Consider the following 23,532-nt stretch of genomic DNA (forward strand, 5'->3'; position numbering starts at 1 on the left):
CAGTAACATTAATATTATTTAACATTGAGAACACTGTATGATTATGTGTGTAGTTCCATAAGTTTATTAGTTACTGGATATATTTGCATTCTTGAAGTATGTTCCCTGCTATGTGATTAGTAATTTATTTTTTAAAAAATATATTTCAGTAAGATATTTTTAGTGCTAACATAGTATAGATACAGAATCTTGGAACTAAACGAGGAATCTTCTATTCTCACTGATAAAAAGTTTGTTAAGTCAATTTCTCAAAATAAGTTCAAATGCTTTTCACCTGTGCTAAAGTGCTGCTTTTTGAGGTAAAGGATGGGCTACCTTCCTTCCTCTCCAAAGAAAAGAGTAAGAAACAAAAAATTTTGTGGACGCTTGTTTTCCATTATAAATTCTAAATATGGGTTTTGCTTTATTTCCTTTGTAAATGAGATGTTAGGGTGCATGTTGGATGGCATTTTGTAAACTCTTGTTTACATATCTAACTGGGGAACATATCTAACTGGGGAACATATCTAACTGGCAAACATATCTAACTGGGGACTGGTTCAAAGACACCCAGCTGGCTTTCATGACTAAGGGAAGCCTGGAACTCAGTCTCCTGGTTTCTAGGCCAGCATCTTAATTGCTATACCAATCTGGCTCTCTCTGGTAATAGGGTCATCTCCCAATTGCCTTTCAATAATGGTGCATACATGAAAGTATAACCAGTAAATAGTTTCTACAGTGTTAAGAATTACCATAGCATAAACTCCCCAAATGACTTTAAATAGAACAACGATAAGTGCTCGTGCAATTCAATCTTTAATATTACCATTGCCAGACATTTCTCTATATACAGCCATTGCATTTAATTCATTTTTCCCATATAAGAAGGAATACAATAAAATTTATAAATACAACTTTTGCAAACATACAAAATACTTTCTTGAATACCACAGGCATCCATGGCTGACCAAAATAGTGTCAAAATGACAGAATGTATGTTGTGATGTGACACAGAGCATCGTAACAGACATTTTGCCACTCTCCTCCTCAACAACTATGTTGAATATTTCAGGATCGGCTCCATTCAGCCAAAACACACTTTCTCATTACAGTGACTGTAAAGACAAAAACTGAATCTTCCCCACTAGGACATGTATCTCAATTTATTGGTTGTAAAATTTATGTTGACTGTTAAAATATAAAACAGAACACAATTTATATTAGGCAAAGCTTATTGTTTCAGCATAAATTTAAAACCCAGAAAGCAAGTTAACTTTTCTTTGGATGCCACATGAACTTAGAAGCTGATTTAAGAACCAGGCTGTTAAAAGAACTACACAGGACTTGCTGACTCTTTCATTCTAGAATAGTTATCTCTTGATAATGCATCATCCCTGAAGTAGAGATATGGAGGTCCCTCAGATTCTGTATCCGAGTGCTAAGAACCAGACATGCTAAGAGATATTCTGAAAGGATTTAAGTGCAATCTACTAGAATGTAGAAGCAGAATATGAAAAAGGAGTAGTCTTGTAGATCAAATGCTGATCGCTTCATGTATTAACTGTCTCTTCCAATGGTCAAACTGTAAAACTATGAACTCAAATCTTCACTGAGTTCCTCTTTTTCAGTTCTCAAATGGGAAACTGTTGAAAGGTTATTAAAGTTTTATTGCAGAAGTTCAGTAAACTCAAATCAATCTTTTGTTCGTTTTTCTTCCAAAGTCATATCTTTCTCTGAAACTACATGATAAGAATCAGTAGGAGCATGAGGAACGTTAGCTTTCCTGTAAAAGATGACATAAAAATAAATTGATATTTATATATGCTATTTAAAGATGTTTTCAAAAAATATTTTCTTTAGTCCTAGCAAAAAGCAACACACAGATTTACACATTTCAATCTGTAAGATAAAAGAAAATGCATCTTAGTTAGAACAATCCAACTCTGAAAACGCTGGTGCGACCACTCGAGAAGCCACTGTTAAACCCTACTGTAAATGGAGTAAAGTGGAGTAAAATACAGGGGCTAGGGATGGGGAGTCCCTCTGCATCCAGAAGTATATTTAGCAATATAAAATCAATGCTATAAATAAATAGCAATAAATAAGTTATATACGTTTCCAGCCTTCAGTGGATGATATTAATTAGATTGAAGAATGGTTCTTTGATGTTATCCTGAAGCTAAAACAACTGTAAAACTAAAAATAAACAATGTCTCAGCACTTTTATTGTTACAATTAATTAGAACAAGAGGGATAATTCCTAAATGAAGTCTGAGGTGATCAAGTGGGGGAAGGGAGGGAGAGAAAAAGCGGGTCTCTGGAATAAGAGCTGTTTTAAAATATACATTATCCCAAAGGATTTTTTGGCTTCAAGTTATTCAAAGTATTTGATCAGGAATCAAACTGTACAATTTAAATGAGTTAATTTTATATAAAAGGGAAGAAGGCAGCAAATAAAGCAAAATCAAATCAATGGAGGAAACAGGCATTCCCACTTCTCCTGGGCGCATGCTTAAATCAGTAATTGTTCACCCATCTTCCTGTATGAAGACCCCTATATAACTGATTTCTGCAAGCAAATTAGATGATGCTAATAGAAAACCTGAAAACAGAAAATTGTTTATTTAAAGAAGTCTTTTAGCAAAATAAAGACATAATTAGCATGTTGTGGCCTAAAAGATATATAAGGAGAGACAGATAATATTCAATTAGAAATTAGAAAAATGAACAGATTCAAGAAGGAGATCCAGGATTTACTAATCTTAAGTTTTAAAACTGGAGACAGTCTTTCAAAAATGCTAGAAAAAAGGTAAAGTCCACAGTAATTTTTTTTGCAAAACATCATTATTACAGCTTCCCCCAGATTGCACGTGTTAGTCTATAAGACTAAGACTCTCAAAAATATGTATTAATTATTCTATCAAAAGATTACATCTATATACTCTTTAAAAATAAAGATGAGTACATGTAATGATAGTAATTAAAGCATTACCACTCTAAGTACCTATGGTTAAGAAACTGATTTGAAAATCAATTTATGAACAAATCTAAATTAGTGCTTATAACATCCTGTAACTGTATACGAATGATATAAAAATAAAGTTAATATAATGCTGTATAAAAAACAATACTCCTGCACAGAGACAGAAAGCAAGCAACATACAAGACAAGATTTCCATTGTAATCTGTCTAGAAAGATACCAAAGTTGCAAGTAGATTAAAAGCTGTTCTCAAAGGACATGCAAACTTTGCATAGAACCATTCCAATGATTCCATTTCATTAGGGTACCAGTAAGTCAGAGACAGAAATCACTACAAGTGTCTCTGATATCAGCAGATCAGGGCAATAAGAATAATCTTACTTTTTTCAACAACACATTGCCAAGCCTGCAGTTGAACAAATAGCAAACAGAAAGAGACAGATGATTTCTGTCACTCCAGAACACCAATGCTGGAGATGTGATTAAATTCAGATTAGCCATTCTAGACAAACTATAATGTTTTGTTCGTCTTCCTCCTTTGCTGCAGATCTTTGCAGTTGTTCAAGCACACAGCACAGAAGTTACTTCTGGACATAAAGCACATTTATATGAAAACTGTAGGTTTTAGGGACGGCACTGGAAAGTTAGAGATGGCTGCTCATGCAGCTATGAAGAAGCTAGAAAGAATCAGAGACAGCATATCTTGGGCTGACTCACCCCTGGAGAGAGAACCATTTCACAGCTGCAAAAATTAATGCAGCCAGAACTATAACGGCAATGACAGCTCCTTGAAGGGAAAAAGATAATGTGATAGTTTCATATTCAAAAATATACCAATCATCATATACAAACTCCTGACAGTACTTTCAAGGTATGTTTCAGATCACTTTGCCCATATCAAACTGTATATACAGGGGATACCAAAAGTCAGGATTGTAGACAATTATCTATAGAAATTACATTATGTGTTTGAATTAGTTGCCTTTTTTTCTCAACATTTCCTTATTTGCTGCATTACCTTAGTGCACTTAGTAACATTTTCTCTGAAAATAAATAAATAAAACATATTCTGATTGGCCTATTATGTGGACTGGCATTTGGTATACTCCTTTATATATGCAAAAGCATTTGATTGCAGAAAAAAATAGGAATCTGAATTGCTTTAAAAAGATGCTTCAGAATGCACAGAAACACATTTGCAGCATCCATGTGAGAGTAATTAAAGTTCTACATTTTTTATCTGGGATCATTTGACTGCCGAAAGGAAGCTTCAGATTCTGCTGAGCATTCCTGGAATCAGACTTGGCTGTTTTAGTGAATTATACAAAGCTGCTTATACATGTTCTAAACAGAATCTGACGTTCAAGATTCAATAGAATCTTCATGGAAAGAAATGTCAAATACAACAAAGGTATTGATAAATGGCAAAAAAATAAATTACACCTATGAGTGGCAACTAGTCATTCTGCACAAGAGTAAAACAAAACCAGAGACACATAAATAAATGTAGCATTAATATTTGCTCACTTTCCTGGTATCCAATTTAATTCAATAATACAGTATATTCTACATTTATAATAAAACCAGGAAAGGTTTAAGCTAGCCCATCACCATAAATAGTAAGTGATTACTGTTAATATTGATGAGAGCTCTCACCTTACAACTGGGAAAAAGTCCAAAATAAAGCTAAGCATTTGTTGGATTATTGAGAATCAGGCCCCCTCTCTCTGGAATGAGACAACAGAGAGGGAGGGGCCTAGCTCCCTCTGATCCCAACTGGCTGAGTAGACAGTGATTGGTGGGCTGGATAATTTAACAGAGGGGAGAGGGACTGTATGGTAATACTAGCTTCAGTTTTAGATATGGGAACAAAAATTGCATTGGTTACTCTCATGGTTTACCTGTGCACCTTGCCCTTGTAGATCTCTCAATGGCTTGCTAAGACTCTCACAAGGGTTGCAAGTTGGGGACATTTTGTTACAGTAGTCCCTATCTACCTGATGTATTAAACAATTTACATAATCCCTATTGGGCAAATTAATTTGCCAAGATAGGATGATGTATCCTCAATATGTTGATGATATCCAATTGTACATCTCCGTCCAGGCCCAATTAGAGATGTGGTAGAAGTCCTGTCCCAGGGCCTGGTGGCTATCAGGGATTGGATGGGGAGAAACGGGTTGCAATTTAAGCCAAACAGGATGGTGCTACTATTAATGTAAAAGCCTTATGATTCCAAGTGTCTTTGACTCTTGATGAAGTTATGGTACTGCAGAGAGAACAGATTTGCAACTTTAAAACGTCTGGACTCAAAGCTCCTGCTTAAGGAGCAGATAGAAGTTATGGGTAGGAGGCATTTTGCCCAGCTTTGGCTGGTTTCCAGTTGCAATCTTACCTAGAACAGGATGCCCTGAGGACAATTACAATTGTTGTCTCTCCTGATTACAACAATTCTGTGCTGTTTACCAATGTGTTTCCCAAAACCAAATTCAAGGTTTTGATTTCTTTGAGACCCTTTATGGCGAAGGGCTGGTTATCTAACAAATTACTTTCCTTATATTGCTCCTGCCCATTGCACTTTCCCCAAATTGTTCCTGCCCATCCCTCTCGGATATGGAAATAGTATCTATGGACGGTCCCTACCAAACTGGAATTGAAGTGGAAGGTGTATCAATAAGAGGTATTTTCAGTGGCAGTTCACCGAGGGACAGCCTATCCCCAATCAAAAATGCCTTGCAACTCAATAGACTTTAAAAATAGTAAAAATTGATTTTTCCAGAAGGACTTTGGGTATTATATAGGTGTGTGTGTGTGTGTGTGTGTGTGTGTGTGTGTGTGTGAGTGAGTGAGAGAGAGAGAGAGAGAGAGAGAGAGAGAGAGAGAGAGAGAGAGAGAGAGAGAGAGAGAGAGAGAGAGAGAGAGAGAGAGAGAGAATGAATGAGAATATATGTATAGGGCACAATGCTAATATTAGCTATATTTTTGTGGAATTTTAAAAATGTGTATTTTTTGCTATTTTAATATTTGCAAACTCCCTGTGGTCCATGAGAATTGAGGTGGTAGATTATTCAGTTGGAANCCTACCTGACCGCGCCACCGCCGGTTAGAATTTTTTTTTTCTTTTGTTTTGTCCTCTAAAAACGATGTGCGTCTTATGGTCAGGTGCGTCTTATGGTGCGAAAAATACGGTAATTAAAGTTCTACATTTTTTATCTGGGATCATTTGACTGCCAAAAGGAAGCTTCAGATTCTGCTGAGCATTCCTGGAATCAGACTTGGCTGTTTTAGTGAATTATACAAAGCTGCTTATACATGTTCTAAACAGAATCTGATGTTCAAGATTCAATAGAATCTTCATGGAAAGAAATGTCAAATACAACAAAGGTATTGATAAATGGCAAAAAAATAAATTACACCTATGAGTGGCAACTAGTCATCCTGCACAAGAGTAAAACAAAACCAGAGACACATAAATAAATGTAGCATTAATATTTGCTCACTTTCCTGGTATCCAATTTAATTCAATAATAAGGTATATTCTACATTTATAATAAAACCAGGAAAAGTTTAAGCTAGCCCATCAGCATAAATAGTAAGTGATTACTGTTAATATTGATGAGAACTCTCACCTGACAACTGGGAAAAAGTCCAAAATAAAGATAAGCATTTGTTGGATTATTGAGAATCAGGCCCCCTCTCTCTGGAATGAGACAACAGAGAGGGAGGGGCCTAGCTCCCTCTGATCCCAACTGGCTGAGTAGACAGTGTTTGGTGGGCTGGATAATTTAACAGAGGGGAGAAGGACTGTATGGTAATACTAGCTTCAGTTTTAGATATGGGAACAAAAATTGCATTGGTTACTCTCATGGTTTACCTGTGCTGGGAGAGTGTACAAAGCACCTTGCCCTTGTAGATCTCTCAATGGCTTGCTAAGACTCTCACAAGGGTTGCAAGTTGGGGACATTTTGTTACAGTAGTCCCATATCTACCTGATCTATTAAACAATTTACATAACCCCTATTGGGCAAATTAATTTGCCAAGGTAGGATGATGTATCCTCAATATGTTGATGATATCCAATTGTACATCTCCGTCCAGGCCCAATTAGAGATGTGGCAGAAGTCCTGTCCCAGGGCCTGGTGGCTATCAGGGATTGGATGGGGAGAAACGGGTTGCAATTTAAGCCAAACAGGATGGTGCTACTATTAATGTAAAAGCCTTATGATTCCAAGTGTCTTTGACTCTTGATGAAGTTATGGTACTGCAGAGAGAACAGATTTGCAACTTTAAAACTTCTGGACTCAAAGCTCCTGCTTAAGGAGCAGATAGAAGTTATGGGTAGGAGGCATTTTGCCCAGCTTTGGCTGGTTTCCAGTTGCAATCTTACCTAGAACAGGATGCCCTGATGACAATTACAATTGTTGTCTCTCCTGATTACAACAATTCTGTGCTGTTTACCAATGTGTTTCCCAAAACCAAATTCAAGGTTTTGATTTCTTTGAGACCCTTTATGACGAAGGGCTGGTTATCTAACAAATTACTTTCCTTATATTGCTCCTGCCCATTGCACTTTCCCCAAATTGTTCCTGCCCATCCCTCTTGGATATGGAAATAGTATCTATGGACGGTCCCTACCAAACCGGAATTGAAGTGGAAGGTGTGTCAATAAGAGGTATTTTCAGTGGCAGTTCACCGAGGGACAGCCTATCCCCAATCAAAAATGCCTTGCAACCCAATAGACTTTAAAAATAGTAAAAATTGATTTTTCCAGAAGGACTTTGGGTATTATATAGGTGTGTGTGTGTGTGTGTGTGTGTGTGTGTGTGTGAGAGAGAGAGAGAGAGAGAGAGAGAGAGAGAGAGAGAGAGAGAGAGAGAGAATGAATGAGAATATATGTATAGGGCACAATGCTAATATTAGCTATATTTTTGTGGAATTTTAAAAATGTGTATTTTTTGCTATTTTAATATTTGCAAACTCCCTGTGGTCCATGAGAATTGAGGTGGTAGATTATTCAGTTGGAAAACAGATACCTTGAATAATAAGCTTAATATGGAACTGGACCTGTTCCCTTTTTGGGGGAGGTTGGGGGATGACAAATACAGTATTCCTCTTGGAATTGACTGATTTCTGGAACAAACAGATTTTTTCTGCCTTTAAGAGATTCCAACTGTAAATTGACCCTGACATAAAGAGGAAAAAAAAAACACCACTGTGTAACTAAAATAATTTCTCAAGTTGAAATACTCTCCCTTGAGTTTAACTAACAAACAAACACAGGAAACAAAATCTTTAAAAATAGCCAAAAGAGTTTCTAAAGCATGGGAATAATTGGGAGGGGAGAAAAAGATCTTGCCTTATAAGAAGGGGTGGGAGTCACAGCCCCTTCTAAAGACAAAAAGGGAGGAATTGTATATCGAATAGTCTGTGTTCATTTCTGTCAAACATTAAATGCAACCACAATAGTTCAGTCTGTAAGTACGTACCAAAAACAATACCGACAGTGTTGTTAGAACCTAAAACAGAAGAGAATCCAAAGAAGAAAAGTGATTAAAAACCTGAACATATATAGTAAAAGTGAAAGAAAAAATTTCTCTAGTTTCACACTATTTTAACAGACATGTACAATATATCCATCATGTTATTCCCTTTTTGGGTAAACAAAATTATTCAAAGCACGTAAAAAGTAAAAAAATATATAAAGCAAAATAAATAAAAAAGATGAAATATGAGATAGTAAAACAATTAAAGCTAATTGTGCCAATATAATTCACTACTTGCCATATCCTTCTATTGTCTGTACTTTCACTCATCAATACTGTTCTAATAGATTCAATAGATTCAACCCTCATTTAGAATTTCAACATCTTTCCCACTTTTTTTGTTTTGCATAGATAGATAGATAGATAGATAGATAGATAGATAGATAGATAGATAGATATAGATATGCAAAACTAAAAAAGGGAAAGATGTTGAAATTCTAAATGAAGGGGTCTAAATTTGAATTATTGAACTTAAATTATTCATATTAATTTGAAGGGAACAATTATTTAATTTGTTAATTTATTATCTTTAACAGTGATTCCAAAAATATTTCAGGACTTTTAAGTACATGTATTGCACATGTATTTTGAAATATAGGAGTGCAAGTTATAAGAAATTTTGAAATACAGTACATTTCTATGAAATTGATCAGAAAGATTTAAAAAAAGGATTCCTGAATCATTAATATTCCCTCCCTCTCATATCTCTCATATTTCAGAGAATTCAGAGAAAACTATTTCAGAACAAAAAAACAAAAGTGACCTCTTATAAAAATGCAAAAACTAGTCTAAATAATTACTTTCCATCGTCAACACTTTGGGGTTTTACCTGATTCATGTGTGGGAGTTGTTGCAGTTGGAGATGCTGTAGTTTCTATAAGAAAAAAAAAGAGGTTTAAAACACTACTCTGAATCTTTTAGGCAATACCATGCGTAACATTTAACAAGCTGAAAGACTTGTCTGGGAATAAAGATGCCTCAATGTATATATTACACAATATATACAATATATATTATACCTTGCAGATAATAATAATAATAATAATAATAATAATAATAATAATAATAATAATAATAATAATAATAATTGCTGTTGTTGTTTGTCGCACAGTCAGCCAGATGTTTAGACTGGGTTCGGCATTTTTGTCTACCTACTGAGTCCTTTCCAAGGCCTTGGGATAGGCAGATCTAGATGTTTGATGGTGTTACGGAGGTTCCAAGTAAAGCTGCCTTTTGCAATTGACTGATGGCAAATTTGTCAATGTTGATGGTGTTCAAGTGGTGCTCCAGTTGTTTTAGGACTGCACCCAAGGCTCCTATTATTGGTACTACCTTTGCTTGCTTTTGCCACAGTTGTTCTATTTCTATTTGTAGGTTTTTGTATTTTGTTATCTTCTCCAGTTCTTTCTCTTTTATTCTGCTGTCTCCAGGTACTACCACATCCACTATCCAAACATTATTGTCTTTCTTATCAACAATTGTTAAGTTTGAGGTGCTATATGGCAGATGCCTCTCTGTTTGAATTCTATAGTCCCAGAGCAATTTAGCTTCTTCGTTTTTCTAAGGGCTTTTCTATTTTATGATCCCATCAGTTCTTGCTTGCAGGCAAATTATATTTCTTGCAGATTTTCAGTGTACCATTGTTGCTACTTTGTCACGCTGTTACAGTCTGTGTGATTTTCTTGCAGCAGATTTCCAAGTGACCCACTGTTTCTTCAGCTTCTTTGCATAGGCAGCACTTACTGTCTATTGCTGTCTTTGTATGCATTTGTTCTTAAGGCTTGGTCTTGTGCAGCCGGAATTAATCCCTCGGTCTCTTTCTTCAACTTTCCTGCTCTTAGCCATTGCCAGGTCTTGTTATTATCTGCTTTCCCAGCTATTTTTTTTAATGTACTGGCTATGTAGTGCTTTGTCTTCCTATGCCTCCATTCTGTTCATCAGGTCTTTCTTGTAAGTCAGTTTGGTCTCTCCAGTAGTCAGGAAGCTTTTCTGGTAGTGCATCTTCTTCATTGTCCTTCAAATCCCTTTTTATTTTTTCAGCCATCTCATATACTTGCAACATTCCACGCCCAACACTGCCTTGGTAGATAGAGTCTGTGAATGTTGCTACGAAAATGAAAAATGAATTCATTGTCATTATTTTCCTGGTCTTTCCATCCATTGCTTTTAGTTCAGCTTGAGTACAAGTTCACTATTCTAGCTGTGTACCTAATGATCAGAATTGCTCATGTGTTGATTGTCTTGCTGGTATTTCCTCCACTGAGTTTGGACTTTAAGATCTTCTTCACTCTCTTGATATTTTCACTCCTAATTTTTTTCTTGACTTCAGTGTGCTTGATGTTGTCAGCTTGAAGGATACCCAAGTAGGAATCATCTTCATCCAGATTCTTGATGTTATTTTCATAGGACATATTGATTCTTTCAGTTTTCACTATTTTTCTCTTTTTTGATGGTGAGTGTGGCATATTTGTTCAGTCCAAACTCCATTGCAATATCTTGCCTGTATATACAGACAGTACTGAGCAGCAATTCTATTTCAGATGGTGTTTTTCCATACAGCTTCAGATCATCCATGTAAAAGAGGTGGGATAGTTTGGCAGATGTTTTTGACGTTTGATAATCATGGCCTAAGTTATTCAGTATTGTTGATAGAGGAAACAGTGCAAAGACATATATTAGTGGTGATAGTGAAGCTGCTTGAAATATTCCGCTCTTGATATTAACCTCTCCCAATCTCTCACCATTGATCTGCAACTATGTCTTCCATTGTGCCATTGATCTTTGCACAAAGTTTCTGATATTTCTACTGACTCCTCTAGGCACTTGATTATCCAGTCATGTGGTAGAGAGTTGAATGCCTTTTTATATCAATCCATGTTACATTTAGATTGATCGTTTTTCTCTTGCAGTTTTCCAAAATCATTTTGTTGTTATAATTATTAAATAAATTCACCTACTGACACAATGCATTGTCTGTTTAAATAAAAAAAAGATTAAAATGTATATGAAGCATAAACAATTAAAGCAGAAGTTAACAGGAAAATGTAAGAATAATTGTACTGAGTCAGGCTTTGTGATGGCTGTCGACAGAAGGTGCCTAATCGAATTTCCTCCTTTAAAGCCTCAAAGGAACCAAAAAGGCAGAAGGAAGGTTAAAGGGAAGAAAAAGCTGAGAATGTATAGAATATCAAAGAAAAGCAAGAGCAGAAATACATTCTCTAAATTAGGCCTTTTGGTAAACTCTAGACTTGAAGGAAGTCCAAAAATCCCTAGCAATGATAAAACATTTCCAGTAAAAATGAAACCAGGAATGCCAGCTACCTCCCCCTGAGTTAAGACAGCAAAGATTGGTGGTATTATTATTATTATAATTAATAACAATAATAATAAAAAAGTTGGAAGGGACCTTGGAGGTCATCTAGTCCAACCTCCTGCTCAGGCAGGAAACCCTATACCAGACATTTCAAACTCGCGACGTCGCACATCGGGCCAGTTTTGCCATTGCCGGAATGGGATGGGCGCGGGTTCCATGTGACGCGTCTGGCCCATGGGCCGGCAGTTTGACACCCCTGCCCTATACCATTTCAGACAAATGGCTGTCCAGTCTCTTCTTAAAAGCTTCCAGTGTTGGAGCATTCACCGCTTCTGGAGGCAGGTTGTTCCACTGGTTAATTGTTCTAACTGTCAAGAAGTTTCTCCTTAGTTCTAGGTTGTGTGTCTCCTTGATTAGTTTTCATCCGTTGCTTCTTGTCCTGTCTTCAGGCGCTTTGGAGAATAGCTTGATTCCCTCTTCTTTGTGGCAGCCCCTGAGATATTGGAACACATTCTATCATGTCCCCCCTCATGCTTCTCTTCATTAAACTAGACATACTCAATCCCAGCAACCGTTCCTTATATGTTTTAGCCTCCAGTCCCCTAATCATCTTTGTTGCTCTTCTCTGTACTCTTTCTAGAGTCTCAGCATCTTTTTTACATCGTGGTGACCAAAACTGGATGCAGTATTCCAAGTGTGGCCTTACCAAGGCATTGTAAAGTGGTATTAATACTTCACGTGATCATGAAGTACTAAGGATGTTTAGCTCACATTTGGCATAATTTTAGAGTAAATTTCAGGAGTCAAAAATGTTTTGCCATGGAGGACTCCAGATTGAGATATATCATAATTTCAGAGATGTGAAATTGCAGAGAACCACAATAACTTTTTTTTTTCTTAAGAGGTTTAAGACACATTTTCCTCCCAGAAAATTATTTTGTTTGCATAGACTCCAGATGCTCTTTGGGGATAACAAAACGGTTAGGGTTCAGTAAAGAGGTTCAATCAATTGTGTTGTACGAAAGTAGAAATTCTGGATTCTTGTAGCTACTTGCAGAGTTTTGGTAGATAAATCTCATAAACCTGCAAATGTTGCCATAGCTTCCTTAGAGAGACTGCAGATCCCAGGAGGCACTGCTACTTGTCAGCTGTTGATAATACATTTAGATAATAATGACTATGCTGCTTAATGAAAATTAGGAAGATCCAAATAACTTTATTAGACCAGAAATAAACAACGCCCAAGCTAACAGAAGGATAGTGCTTTTGAGCCACTGAGAAAATGGACCAACTCTACTTTAAATGTCAACTGATTGAAGAAAAGGCAGGCAATATATCTAGGGCAAAATGTTGCTTTGCAGTAAGATCTCTATGGCAGTTGTTCAGTCAGACAGATGTTTTGACTGGTTTTGGCATTTCTGTCCACCTACAGATACACCTTGACTTATCACCATAATTAAGCCTAGAGTTGAGTAGAAGATTGTAGCAGTCATTACACAAGGCACCCCATGAGACCGTCTTGCTCAACAACAGTGATTCTGGCTCTCCCAGCTGTGGTCTTTGCCAAGTCTTGTTTATTAACTGCTTTGCCTATTTCTTTTAATGTATTAGCCATGTAATACTTTGCTTTGCCATGTATCCTTGTTATTCTTCATTTGGTCTTTTTTCTAAGCCAATTTGGTCTCTCCAGTACATAAGTAAGTCTTCGTGGTATACTAGCCTCGGTGCATTTTTTTTCACTATTCTTCAGATATTCTTCCAATAACCTTTTTTCTTCTTCCATTGTCTGGTATTTGAATGTTTCATGCATATCTATGCTTCTTGGTAAGCATATGGATAAGGACTGGAGATGTAGTATCTTATAAGGGCTATCTATATCTGTAAAGACTGTTGATTTTTCAGGCTGAAAGACAAATGCCATTTGGCAAATTTGCCTATAACCATAAAGCTGACAACAAACTCAGTATCTAATTCCTAAAATGAGTATTAAGCAACAACAAAACTAGAAACCAACAAAAAAGGTTACACTGGGGACATAATTATCACCTTCTAATAGAGAAAACAGAACTTTACAAAATGGTGAATAACAGGACATAAAGCAGTTAAAGAATTATTTGTGATTTGAGAATGTTCAAAAATACAGAACAGCTCCCTGATGATTAAGAGGGCAGTGATATTTGAATAAGCAATCATGCAAGATTTGAACCAGACATGAGTTGCTTTGAAGGAGGATCCTGAACAGAAGGAACATCCATTTTAGGAGCTGCCACTTACGGATCATTCCTGAAGACAATTTTAAATTGGAGACTCAGGGCTTTTAAATGAAAGAAAACAGGAAGAGAATAGGATAGAGGGGCAGCACATTCAATAGGCATCATAGCATCTTGAGCTGCATTAGGAATTATACATCAGCTGACTAGATGTGACAAAATTTAATCAGTCTTAGGAAAAAAGCAAAAGCTAATGTGAAGATATGAAACTGCAGCTAACTGGGAAATTATGATCACTAGAGTCAAAATACTCTGCAAGGTGATTGGCTTTGGATACATTTTGATAAGGGGATCATCCTAATTATCCTACTTTGGAGCATAAATTATTTGGAAAGCAATGACTTACATCAATGTCTCTCAACGTATCACTGTCGTAAATAGTCTCAACTCAGTGGAGTACCCAAAGATTTCAGAAGAGCAAGCCCAGCAATGGAGATCAGAGAAAACTAGCATGATCAAACCTATAAATACAGGGTCTAAATTAGTGGACTGTGTGTGGGCAGGATTCTCAACTAATATTACTATACTTCTTCCCCTCGGATCAGGACTGAGTGAAGCAAATCTTTTAGGAGCCTTTAGCCTTTTACTTTATGAGGTCCATAATGTTAATGCCTATGTAGGCGAATCCTGAAGGCTCCAGCAGATGACCAGTATTCATACACACTTGAGAAGAGATGCATGAAGGTTCCCAGGAAATCTCTGAGGCATGGCAGAAGCTTTGAAAATAGCTGAAGATGAAGGAATTGGAATTTGCAGCTGCAAGAGCTTACTCTTGTGTGGTTCACAAATGGATGAGTGATTGCAAAAAACGTGTTTAATAATCACTTTGCAACATTTTCAAGAATTTACAGTATGTTGCCCCAGCAAACAGAAAGTACCTTCCGTCTAAGGGGAAGATTTGCTTCTGCAACAATGGCACTTGCAAAACAGCTCCTTCAAGGTTTTTAGGTCATGACTAAAAGGCTCAGAGAAGAGCAGTTATCCTAAATTCGTTCATGCATAACAAACAGAAATCAATAAAAAATAAAAATATATATAATAAAAATGATGAAATATAAAAATGGATAAAATATAAAAGATTCCAGATCAATGACTACCTCAGAAAATAGACACAATATTAGTCTGGTTTTGACAGACCAGTGAGGGCTTTATCTAGTCTTCCATAAACTATATGAAGAAGAGAATTCTTGCCAAAGAATCTATAAACTCTAGAAGATTTCCTACTTTATGCAGGGACTTAAGATTTGCAGAACCACCTTTCTCCACGAGTTTCTGTTCTGGTCCATCAATAAAATAATGTCTGAAGAATCTAGGAAGTATATTGTGATGCCTGCCCTTTGAAACCACACCCTAACGTGACTCTGCTGCTCTTTAAGAGGGCCTTAAAGATCTAAACCACTAACATCTCTTTCATAAATTGTGCAATTCAGCTACAACCATGGTGATAGTAAAGTGGATTCAGTAACACTGCAAGATAATTTGTTTACACTCAGTGCTCTACGGTCCATATTTGTTCCATGGGCAAAAGGGAGATTTACATCTCAGTTTCTTAAGATTTCAGCTCATGTCATACTTCTTTCAAAAGGCAACGAAATACCACATGATACATTGTTAAATGAAATGAAACATATTCCTCAAGTACGCACAACCCCATGGTTGTAAGCCACTCTGTAGATTATCTGCACAAGAAAAGGATGGAAAGCAGTTAGAAAACAGAGATGTGGCCACAGGGTCTTTCCTCCAAGACCAAATCATCTGAATCCTGAAAAAGGGCTGTAATTAGCACTCCAATTACGTGATGACTCACCTTCAGTGCCATCTTCTCTTGGAGAAACAGTGCCAGGCCTAGGGGGAATTTGGGGAGTAGGAGGAACAGTAGGTGTAGGGGATTTGGTTGGTTTGGAAGTGGTAGAGACTACACAAAAAGAGAGGGGAAATGTTTATGTAGTTTTCTCCAGATCCAGGATGCTCAACTTTAAAGTTTTCAACACTGATGTTCAACAAAGATTTAAGAAAAATTACTTACGCTTAACACATGTTGGAACAGATTTCCACTGACTATCAGACCACATTCAATTACAGAAGACCCTACCAAAGTGTGGCCAGGATTGCATTCAATCTGTATTTTATTCTGTGTTAGAAAACACAGATGTGGCCACAGGGTCTTTCCTCCAAGACCAAACCATCTGAATCCTGAAAAAGGGCTGTGATTAGCACTCCAATTACGTGATGACTCACCTTCAGTGCCATCTTCTCTTGGAGAAACAGTGTCAGGCTTAGGGGGAATTTGGGGAGTAGGAGGAACAGTAGGTGTAGGGGATTTGGTTGGTTTGGAAGTGGTAGAGACTACACAAAAAGAGAGGGGAAAATGTTTATGTAGTTTTCTCTAGATCCAGGATGCTCAACTTTAAAGTTTTCAACAAAGATTTAAGAAAAAATACTTACGCATAAGACATGTTGGAACAGATTTCCACTGACTATCAGCACCACATTCAATTGTAGAAGACCCTACCAAAGTGTGGCCAGGATTGCATTCAATCTCTATTTTATTCTCATACGTATACGTAGCTTGAAACACACTTGCCACTCTCCCATTTTCGACTCTTGGTCTGTGACACTCGACCTCTGGAAAAGAAATCAGTGTTTAGTTTGCACTGAATGACCAACTGGCTTTGTGAGAAGCAAATGAGAAAGTATGCATGTTATTGGTAGTCAAATGCTGTGAGTTATATATTTCAGTCACAGAATGGGAAACAAGTATATAATGGTGACATGTATGCATGTAGTGGCATCACCATGTGATGTAATTATGGTTTGCTGCTGGCACTAGGAATCTTAAGCCTGGAAACCATTATCTGCTTACCTTCAGCCAAAAAGAATAACTATCTAATATGGCTGCATCTTGTTTGCAGGAGTTGTATGAAACAAAATTAAATGGATACACAAACAATTACCTGCTGATTTAATAATTAACTGACCCAAATATATAACTATTATTATAAATATGCAACATTGACAGCTAGTGAGATATAGTATTTTAGATTAGGATGAAGGAGTTCACCTAAGATTTCTATGATTAAGAAACACGGTTCTCTTGGAATTGGGAATAATCTCATTAGATTTTAAGATACTATCCAATGTTTTACCTTGTTGTATTACTCCATGGATGGTGTGGGGCATGATAGAGACACTTTAGGTTGAAGAAGATACCACCCCCTTCTGCTTGAATCCTTGGTTTTTAGTCTATTCTTCAATTTTTGTAATTTTAAATGTTCTTATGTATTTATATATGTATTTATATTTCTATTTTTATTGTATTGTAAGCAACTCAGAGTCACTTTGGATAGCGAGATGGGCAGCATATAAATTTAATAAAATAAATAAATCAGAAGGAAATGAAAAAGAAACTTTTTTTTGTTTATTAACTTAATGGAGCACAATAAGTCCAATTCAGCTATAGGGGATTATTACCAAATCTGAACACAAGTAATAGAATAAATTATTTGAACTATGTTTGCATTTCTTTCAATACTAACTTGTACAAACCAGTTTCACTCAGGTAATTTCCACTTAGTAATCCACAGAACCCAATGCTTAGAAGACAAGATTACCAGATTTTAGCAAGAGCATAATGTATATAACTAATGGAACTAACAAAAAAGCAATTTGGCAGATTGAAGATAAGGAAAATAACATAAATTCCATTACTTTTGCATTCAGGTGGAGACAGATCCCACTTTCCATCTAGACCATTTTCTTCAACTATACATGTAATAGCAGATTTTCCAATAAGGGAGTAATCAGGATCACATCGATAGAGTACTGTTGAGCCAGCATCATATGTATCTAAAGGATTGGGATCATATCTTCCATTGGCAATTACAGGAGGACGAACACAAGGAATACCTGGGGAAAAAAATCAACACTGATTTAACTAGGCTAGAATTGCAAATCATTTGGATTAAATTACCTCATGGTATAAATGTTTAGCTGCTTGAATTAATTACTTGATCCCATCAGGTAAATGCAAACATTCTTTCTACTGTCAACCAGAACATCAAAGTCACTTTGCCAAGGACAACATTCCTATCTAATAAATATCTGCTGTCCAGATCCTGGGTAGGATTTCTTCATAATGTTCTTATTATCAAAGTGGTCTTCCTCATTAGGATATCTTCCATATGCAAGTTTAAACTAGAAAAAGTACATTCTTCCTATGGAAGTAACATGGAAGTCACCCATCTCTTCACAGAATACAACAAAAGTATATACTTCATCAAGAAAAGTGTTGCACGGTAGGTGAGGCTCACAACAGAAGAGCCATTGCCTGTTTACATTATGCTAATGTGACTTGACCTAAAAGTTTGAGATTTAAGGAGGCAGATTCAATGCAAGGTTGTGATTTCAACAAGGAGTCATTCATAAATTATAATGGGAAAGCATTTAAATGCTTGCAGATGCTTATTTTTTGGCAGAATGCAATGCTAATAGCAGGAACAATAGTTTCTTTAGTGGACATGAATCATACCAAGGTTAAACTGGTTATTTCCAAAGATTCCTGATTCCACTGCAATATTTTTTTTCAATTATTTTCTCCTACTACAAAGATAGTAAAAATTAGGAAAAGGCAGCATATTGTTACTTCCTGTATCCATTTTTTCCCCTTTGTGTAAATCGGAATCACATTAGCTCTTTTCCAGTCTTCTGGTAAGTTCCCCTCTGCTCCAGGAGCTATGAAAGATTATGTTCAGTGGTTCTAAGATTATAATAATAATAATAATAATAAAGATTGGAAGGGACCTTGGAGGTCATCTAGTCCAACCCCTGCTCAGGCAGGAAACCCTATACCATTTCAGACAAATGGCTGTCCAGTCTCTTCTTAAAAACTTCCAGTGTTGGAGCATTCACCGCTTCTGGGGGCAGGTTGTCTGCCAGCTCCTTCAGAATCCTGAATTTAATCTATTTGGTCAAATGTCTGTGGAAATTCTCAGTCATCCAGGACATAATTGTTTCAAAGGTGCTTTTTCAAAAGGCATCTGGACTGTTGTTCCCCGTGAGGAAGAACAAAATATTACACTTCTCATCCAAGAAGTGATGAAACTGATGAAGTTTCTTAGATGAGAAGCAAAACATTTTGTTCTTCTTCCTCAGGGAAAAAACAATCCAGTTGCCTTTTGAAAAAGCACCTTTGAGACAATCCATCTGATCCTTTGAATTTGAGCTCATCTAGAGTGGATATGTATATCCAGCTCATGGTTATCCCAAAGGTGCTTTTTCAAAAAGCAACTGGACTGGCTTTGTTTCTAATTGAAGATGTTTCATTTCTCATTCAAAAAGCTTGGGTGAGGTGAAGTTTCAAAACTGAAGAAGCTTTTTGGATGAGAAGCAAAACGTCTTCAAGCAAAAAGAAAGAAAGTCCAGTTGCCTTTTGAAAAAGCACCTTTGGGATATTCAACTAAAGACTAGGCAGAGTGAACCTTTGCTATTAAGCTAAACGTAAAAGCTTAAAATAAAATATCTTACGTTCACAAAATGGAAGCTCTGTATTCCAGTCAACTTTGCCTGATTTCAAAACACACCGTCGAGTGTTATCACTTATCAGTCTGAACCTAAAGGGAAGAAAAGTCTTATGTCTCAGCAATTGATTTTTTTAGTTGCAATTTCTAAAATAAGCCACAACAGGTTGAGTTCACAGAACATGCTCACTCAAACTAAACAAATTATATTATGATGTACTAAAATGTAGGACTCCAACCATTATAATACTCTGGTACTTATTTTCCTAGTAAGAATCTTTAGAAGTATATCCTGATAACTTGATAGGTGCTGTATACAAGAAGTGTTCATCTTCAAACCAGTATCAAAGCTTTATACCTCCACTACCCTGGCCGGTCTAAATCTCGCTCTCCTCTCCCCATTCCACATTCCCAAACAGATACAAGAAAGTTACTGAGATTTAGGAAATCACATATTAAGAAATACTTAGGATATCAGCACAGTAGAAACTTGTTCTATCTATTTCAGTCCCAAACTACAAATCTTGGCCCTTTTCCTCTCACTTTATAGAGCCAGCGGTTTGTAGCTGCTCTTTTCTTAGTTTTAAACTAATTTATTACATCAATCTAGCCAGAAATGAAGGTTAAGATAAACAGGACTTCCTACAAGTTGGAACTAAACTTAATATCCATTTGTAAGGCAAGACAGCAATTTGCAATGCTGACAAACAGGCAGATAAAGACAGTATCAGAGTTTCTTCCAGTATATTCTGTCATGCTGACTCAGGAATTCTGAGAGTTGAAGTCCACAAGTCATAAAAGAGCCAAGGTTGCCTACCCCTGACCTAGGGTAATTAATAAACATCGACATATTGGCAGAATTTTACAGGTAGTTTTCTACCTCGAACAGAAAAACTCCCTGTTCGCACACGGCTCGTTAAGTGCACACGAGGTATCTCAGGGTGGGGAAGGCCATGGAGGACCTAGTGATGGAACAGGCCCCCAAGGCCTCCCTGACCCACTAAGATACCTCATGTTTCCCCCTCCCTCCCTGCCGTGCTGGACTCACTTACCTTGCAAAAATCCTCTCTGTTGTAGTTTCTTTCCCTTTGAGGGAGAGGAGAGTCACCTTGGAAATGCTTTTCACACAGACAATGGAAGCTCTTGGGTGCTGTAATATTGTGTGAGTTCAAAAGAGATCATGGCCCCCAGAAGCTTCCATTCTGGGGGGGGAGTGTTTGCTTCATTTGCTTGCCTAAGGGGCAAAGCGTGGAATCAGAGCGGCCGGGAGTAGGAACCAACGCCCGGGTGCATTTCTCGGTTACATGCACTAGCCTTAGTTTGAGGGCAGGACCGAAGCCTTCAACTAAGCGGGGAGGCATCGCGGAGTGAGTCACCTTGCACCTGCATCCAAGTTGCTGGCGGTGGTAGTCACCTGAGTGGCCAAGATCTCGCTTCCCCAGCCAGCCACGCAGCCCACCCCAACTACTCCTTGCCTGACTAGCCAGTAGCCGAAATCTTGACCACTCTTCTCCATGTTGTCCTCCCAACTCAAGCTCCGCTAAAGGAAGAAACTGGAGGCGCAGAGCAGGATTGCTCCCAAGAAGATATGGGTGCGCTGCCGGTTTTATTGAGAGCAATCCTGGTCTGTGCCTCCAGTTTCTTCCTTTCAGACGGAGCAGAGAAACTCAAGCCGCTGCCACTCAAACAGTTTTTATCTGAACGAAGACCTTGCGGAGATGGGGAGCTCCTTCTGTGTGTGAATGCAACACTTGAAAACGCAGCAAATTTGCTTTGTTTTGAACCACCCCATTTGCTCAGAGGGAAAATCCCTTCTGATAAAAAGTTTATGAAAGCCTATCAGGCATTTGAAAACGAAGCGATTTGCTTTGTTTTGAACTGCCCCATTTGCTCACAGATGGAGAATCCAGTTTCCCCAAGGTCTCCTTTCTGATAAAACGTTTATGGGCGGCAGTGGCTTGGGTTTCTCAGCTCCATCTGAGTGGAGGAAAGCAGAGGCACAGCAGCGGGATTGCTCTTAATAAGGCCGGCGCACGCGAGCAAGCAGCACACCCAGGTCTTATTTTTTGAGAGCAATCCTGCTGCGCACGGAGCTGAGAAATCCAAGCTGCTACTGGCACTTGAGTGCGAAGGAAGAGGAGGAGAAGAGCGGTGAGAATTTGTGCCAGCTGGCCAGCCAGGCAAGGAGTAGGTTGGGCAGGGTGGGTGGCTGGCTGGGGAGGAGGATCATGGCCACTTAGGTGGTTGCCACTGCTGTTGGCTTGGATGCAGGTGCCAGGGACCTGGCCCCACAATGCCTCCCCACTCAGTTAAAGGCTTCATTCCTGCCCTCAAAATAAGGCTGGCGCACACAAGCAAGCCACTCAGCTGCGCCACAGACGATTCCACGCTTTGCCCCATAGTTGTGCAAACGAAGCAAACACCCCCCCCCCCAGAGAATAGAAACTTCCGGAGGCCATGATCTCTTTTGCAGAGAATGGGTGTTTGAACTCGCGCGATATTATGGCACCCAGGAGCTTCCATTGTCAGCAGGAAAAGCATTTGCAAGCTTTTCTCCTCTCCCTCAAAGGAAAGAACCCGCGGCAAAGAGGAGTCAGATTTTGCAAGGTGAGTCGGGCATGGCAGGAAGGGAGGGGGGGGAATAGGGTGAATGTTGCAGAGCCTCTGCAGTCATTTGTAAGGGCGAACGACTGCCGTGGTCCTGCGATATTTGTAATTTTGGGACTTGCTCATAAATACTAAGGGGTGCTGATCATGTAACTTCGAACGAGTGTTAAGTGAACGCTCATGACTCAGGGATTACCTGTACTGACTTATATATTAATGATGCCTTTAAATAATTTCTGCAAATCTGTTTTAAGTCATTTTGAAAGATGTGTATCTTACAAAGTTACTATATATTATAATTATCTAGTGGAATATAGATAATTATAATACAAAGTTCACAATAATATATAGTTAACAATTCAGATTTCTATTATCAATATTTTTTGTCCATTGTCTCCAAATATATTTTTACAAGTTGCTTCAACAAATAATCTCTAACTTACCCATAATCACAAGCAAGGGTTATTTCTTCACCAAGCCGGAGGTCATCTGAATGTAGTATTCTGCCATTTTCTATATGTGGAACAGGACATCGCCTTCCTAAAAGATTGGAACTGATGTTATCATGTGCCCTTGCGAGTCTTAAAACAAAATAAACACAAGTCTAGAAATTGTATTATTCTAGCTTTACACTTCTCCAAAGTATATTATAGTTGTATTCCTCAAAGTTGTTTTGCAGTGGAGAGCTGCTTTGTAAACTATCCACAGCTTCTGTATATATCTGTTCACTTCCATGGCTGTTCATGCACTTACATATGAAAATAGCCAAAAGTAGTTTATGAAGCAGCTGCATGAATTGGAAAAAAGCTGGATGCTTTATACTAAGTCAAAATCTTTCAAACATTCTCTGTGTATATTAAAATCTCTTGAAATTATAATTATATAGTAACAATAAAAATGACTGTTATTAACATGATTATAATTACATATGTATAATATAGAACGATAGTAAAATAAATTACATGCTTAAAAAGAAAACAAACTAAACAAATTAAAAACCTTAAAACAGACAATAAAACACTGGAACTATGCAAATTTCAAAATTGCAAACATTACTTTTCAATTGTTAAACCATAAACTGAACCGAGGCAGCCCAGAATGGAATTTATTTATTTATTTATTTATTATTATTTATATTTTTACCCCGCCCTTCTCCCTGCGGACTCAGGGCGGCTTACAGCCTTTTAAAAACAAATACATAAATACAAAAAATACTAAAGTTAAAATGTTAATTAAGATGAAATATTATTAGGCCTTTGTTATTTTAAAAATTATTATAAAAACCCAGCTAAAAAATAACCCTTAGGCCAGTCCTGCCAACTT

The 23,532-nt window shown here is 37.4% G+C and overlaps 1 protein-coding gene across 1 annotated transcript in view; it reads right to left on the bottom strand.

Moving 5' to 3' along the window:
- Window positions 1–776: 776 nt before the first annotated feature.
- LOC107288372 (complement component receptor 1-like protein) overlaps window positions 777–23,532 on the bottom strand; it is a 57,124-nt gene continuing 34,368 nt past the window's right edge. Inside the window, exons 8-17 of the mRNA XM_015816982.1 lie at window positions 22,653–22,749; window positions 19,610–19,695; window positions 17,795–17,992; window positions 16,532–16,711; window positions 16,325–16,432; window positions 15,894–16,001; window positions 9,333–9,377; window positions 8,447–8,476; window positions 3,678–3,747; window positions 777–1,762 (exon numbers count right to left, since the gene is read on the bottom strand). Coding sequence (XP_015672468.1) covers window positions 1,672–1,762; window positions 3,678–3,747; window positions 8,447–8,476; window positions 9,333–9,377; window positions 15,894–16,001; window positions 16,325–16,432; window positions 16,532–16,711; window positions 17,795–17,992; window positions 19,610–19,695; window positions 22,653–22,749 — 1,013 coding nt within the window. The 3' untranslated portion in view covers window positions 777–1,671. The remainder of the gene's footprint in view (window positions 1,763–3,677; window positions 3,748–8,446; window positions 8,477–9,332; window positions 9,378–15,893; window positions 16,002–16,324; window positions 16,433–16,531; window positions 16,712–17,794; window positions 17,993–19,609; window positions 19,696–22,652; window positions 22,750–23,532) is intronic.

The sequence above is a fragment of the Protobothrops mucrosquamatus genome, unplaced genomic scaffold (genome assembly GCF_001527695.2).
Source record: "Protobothrops mucrosquamatus isolate PMUCROS unplaced genomic scaffold, P.Mucros_1.0 scaffold546, whole genome shotgun sequence".
NCBI lineage: Eukaryota > Metazoa > Chordata > Lepidosauria > Squamata > Viperidae > Protobothrops > Protobothrops mucrosquamatus.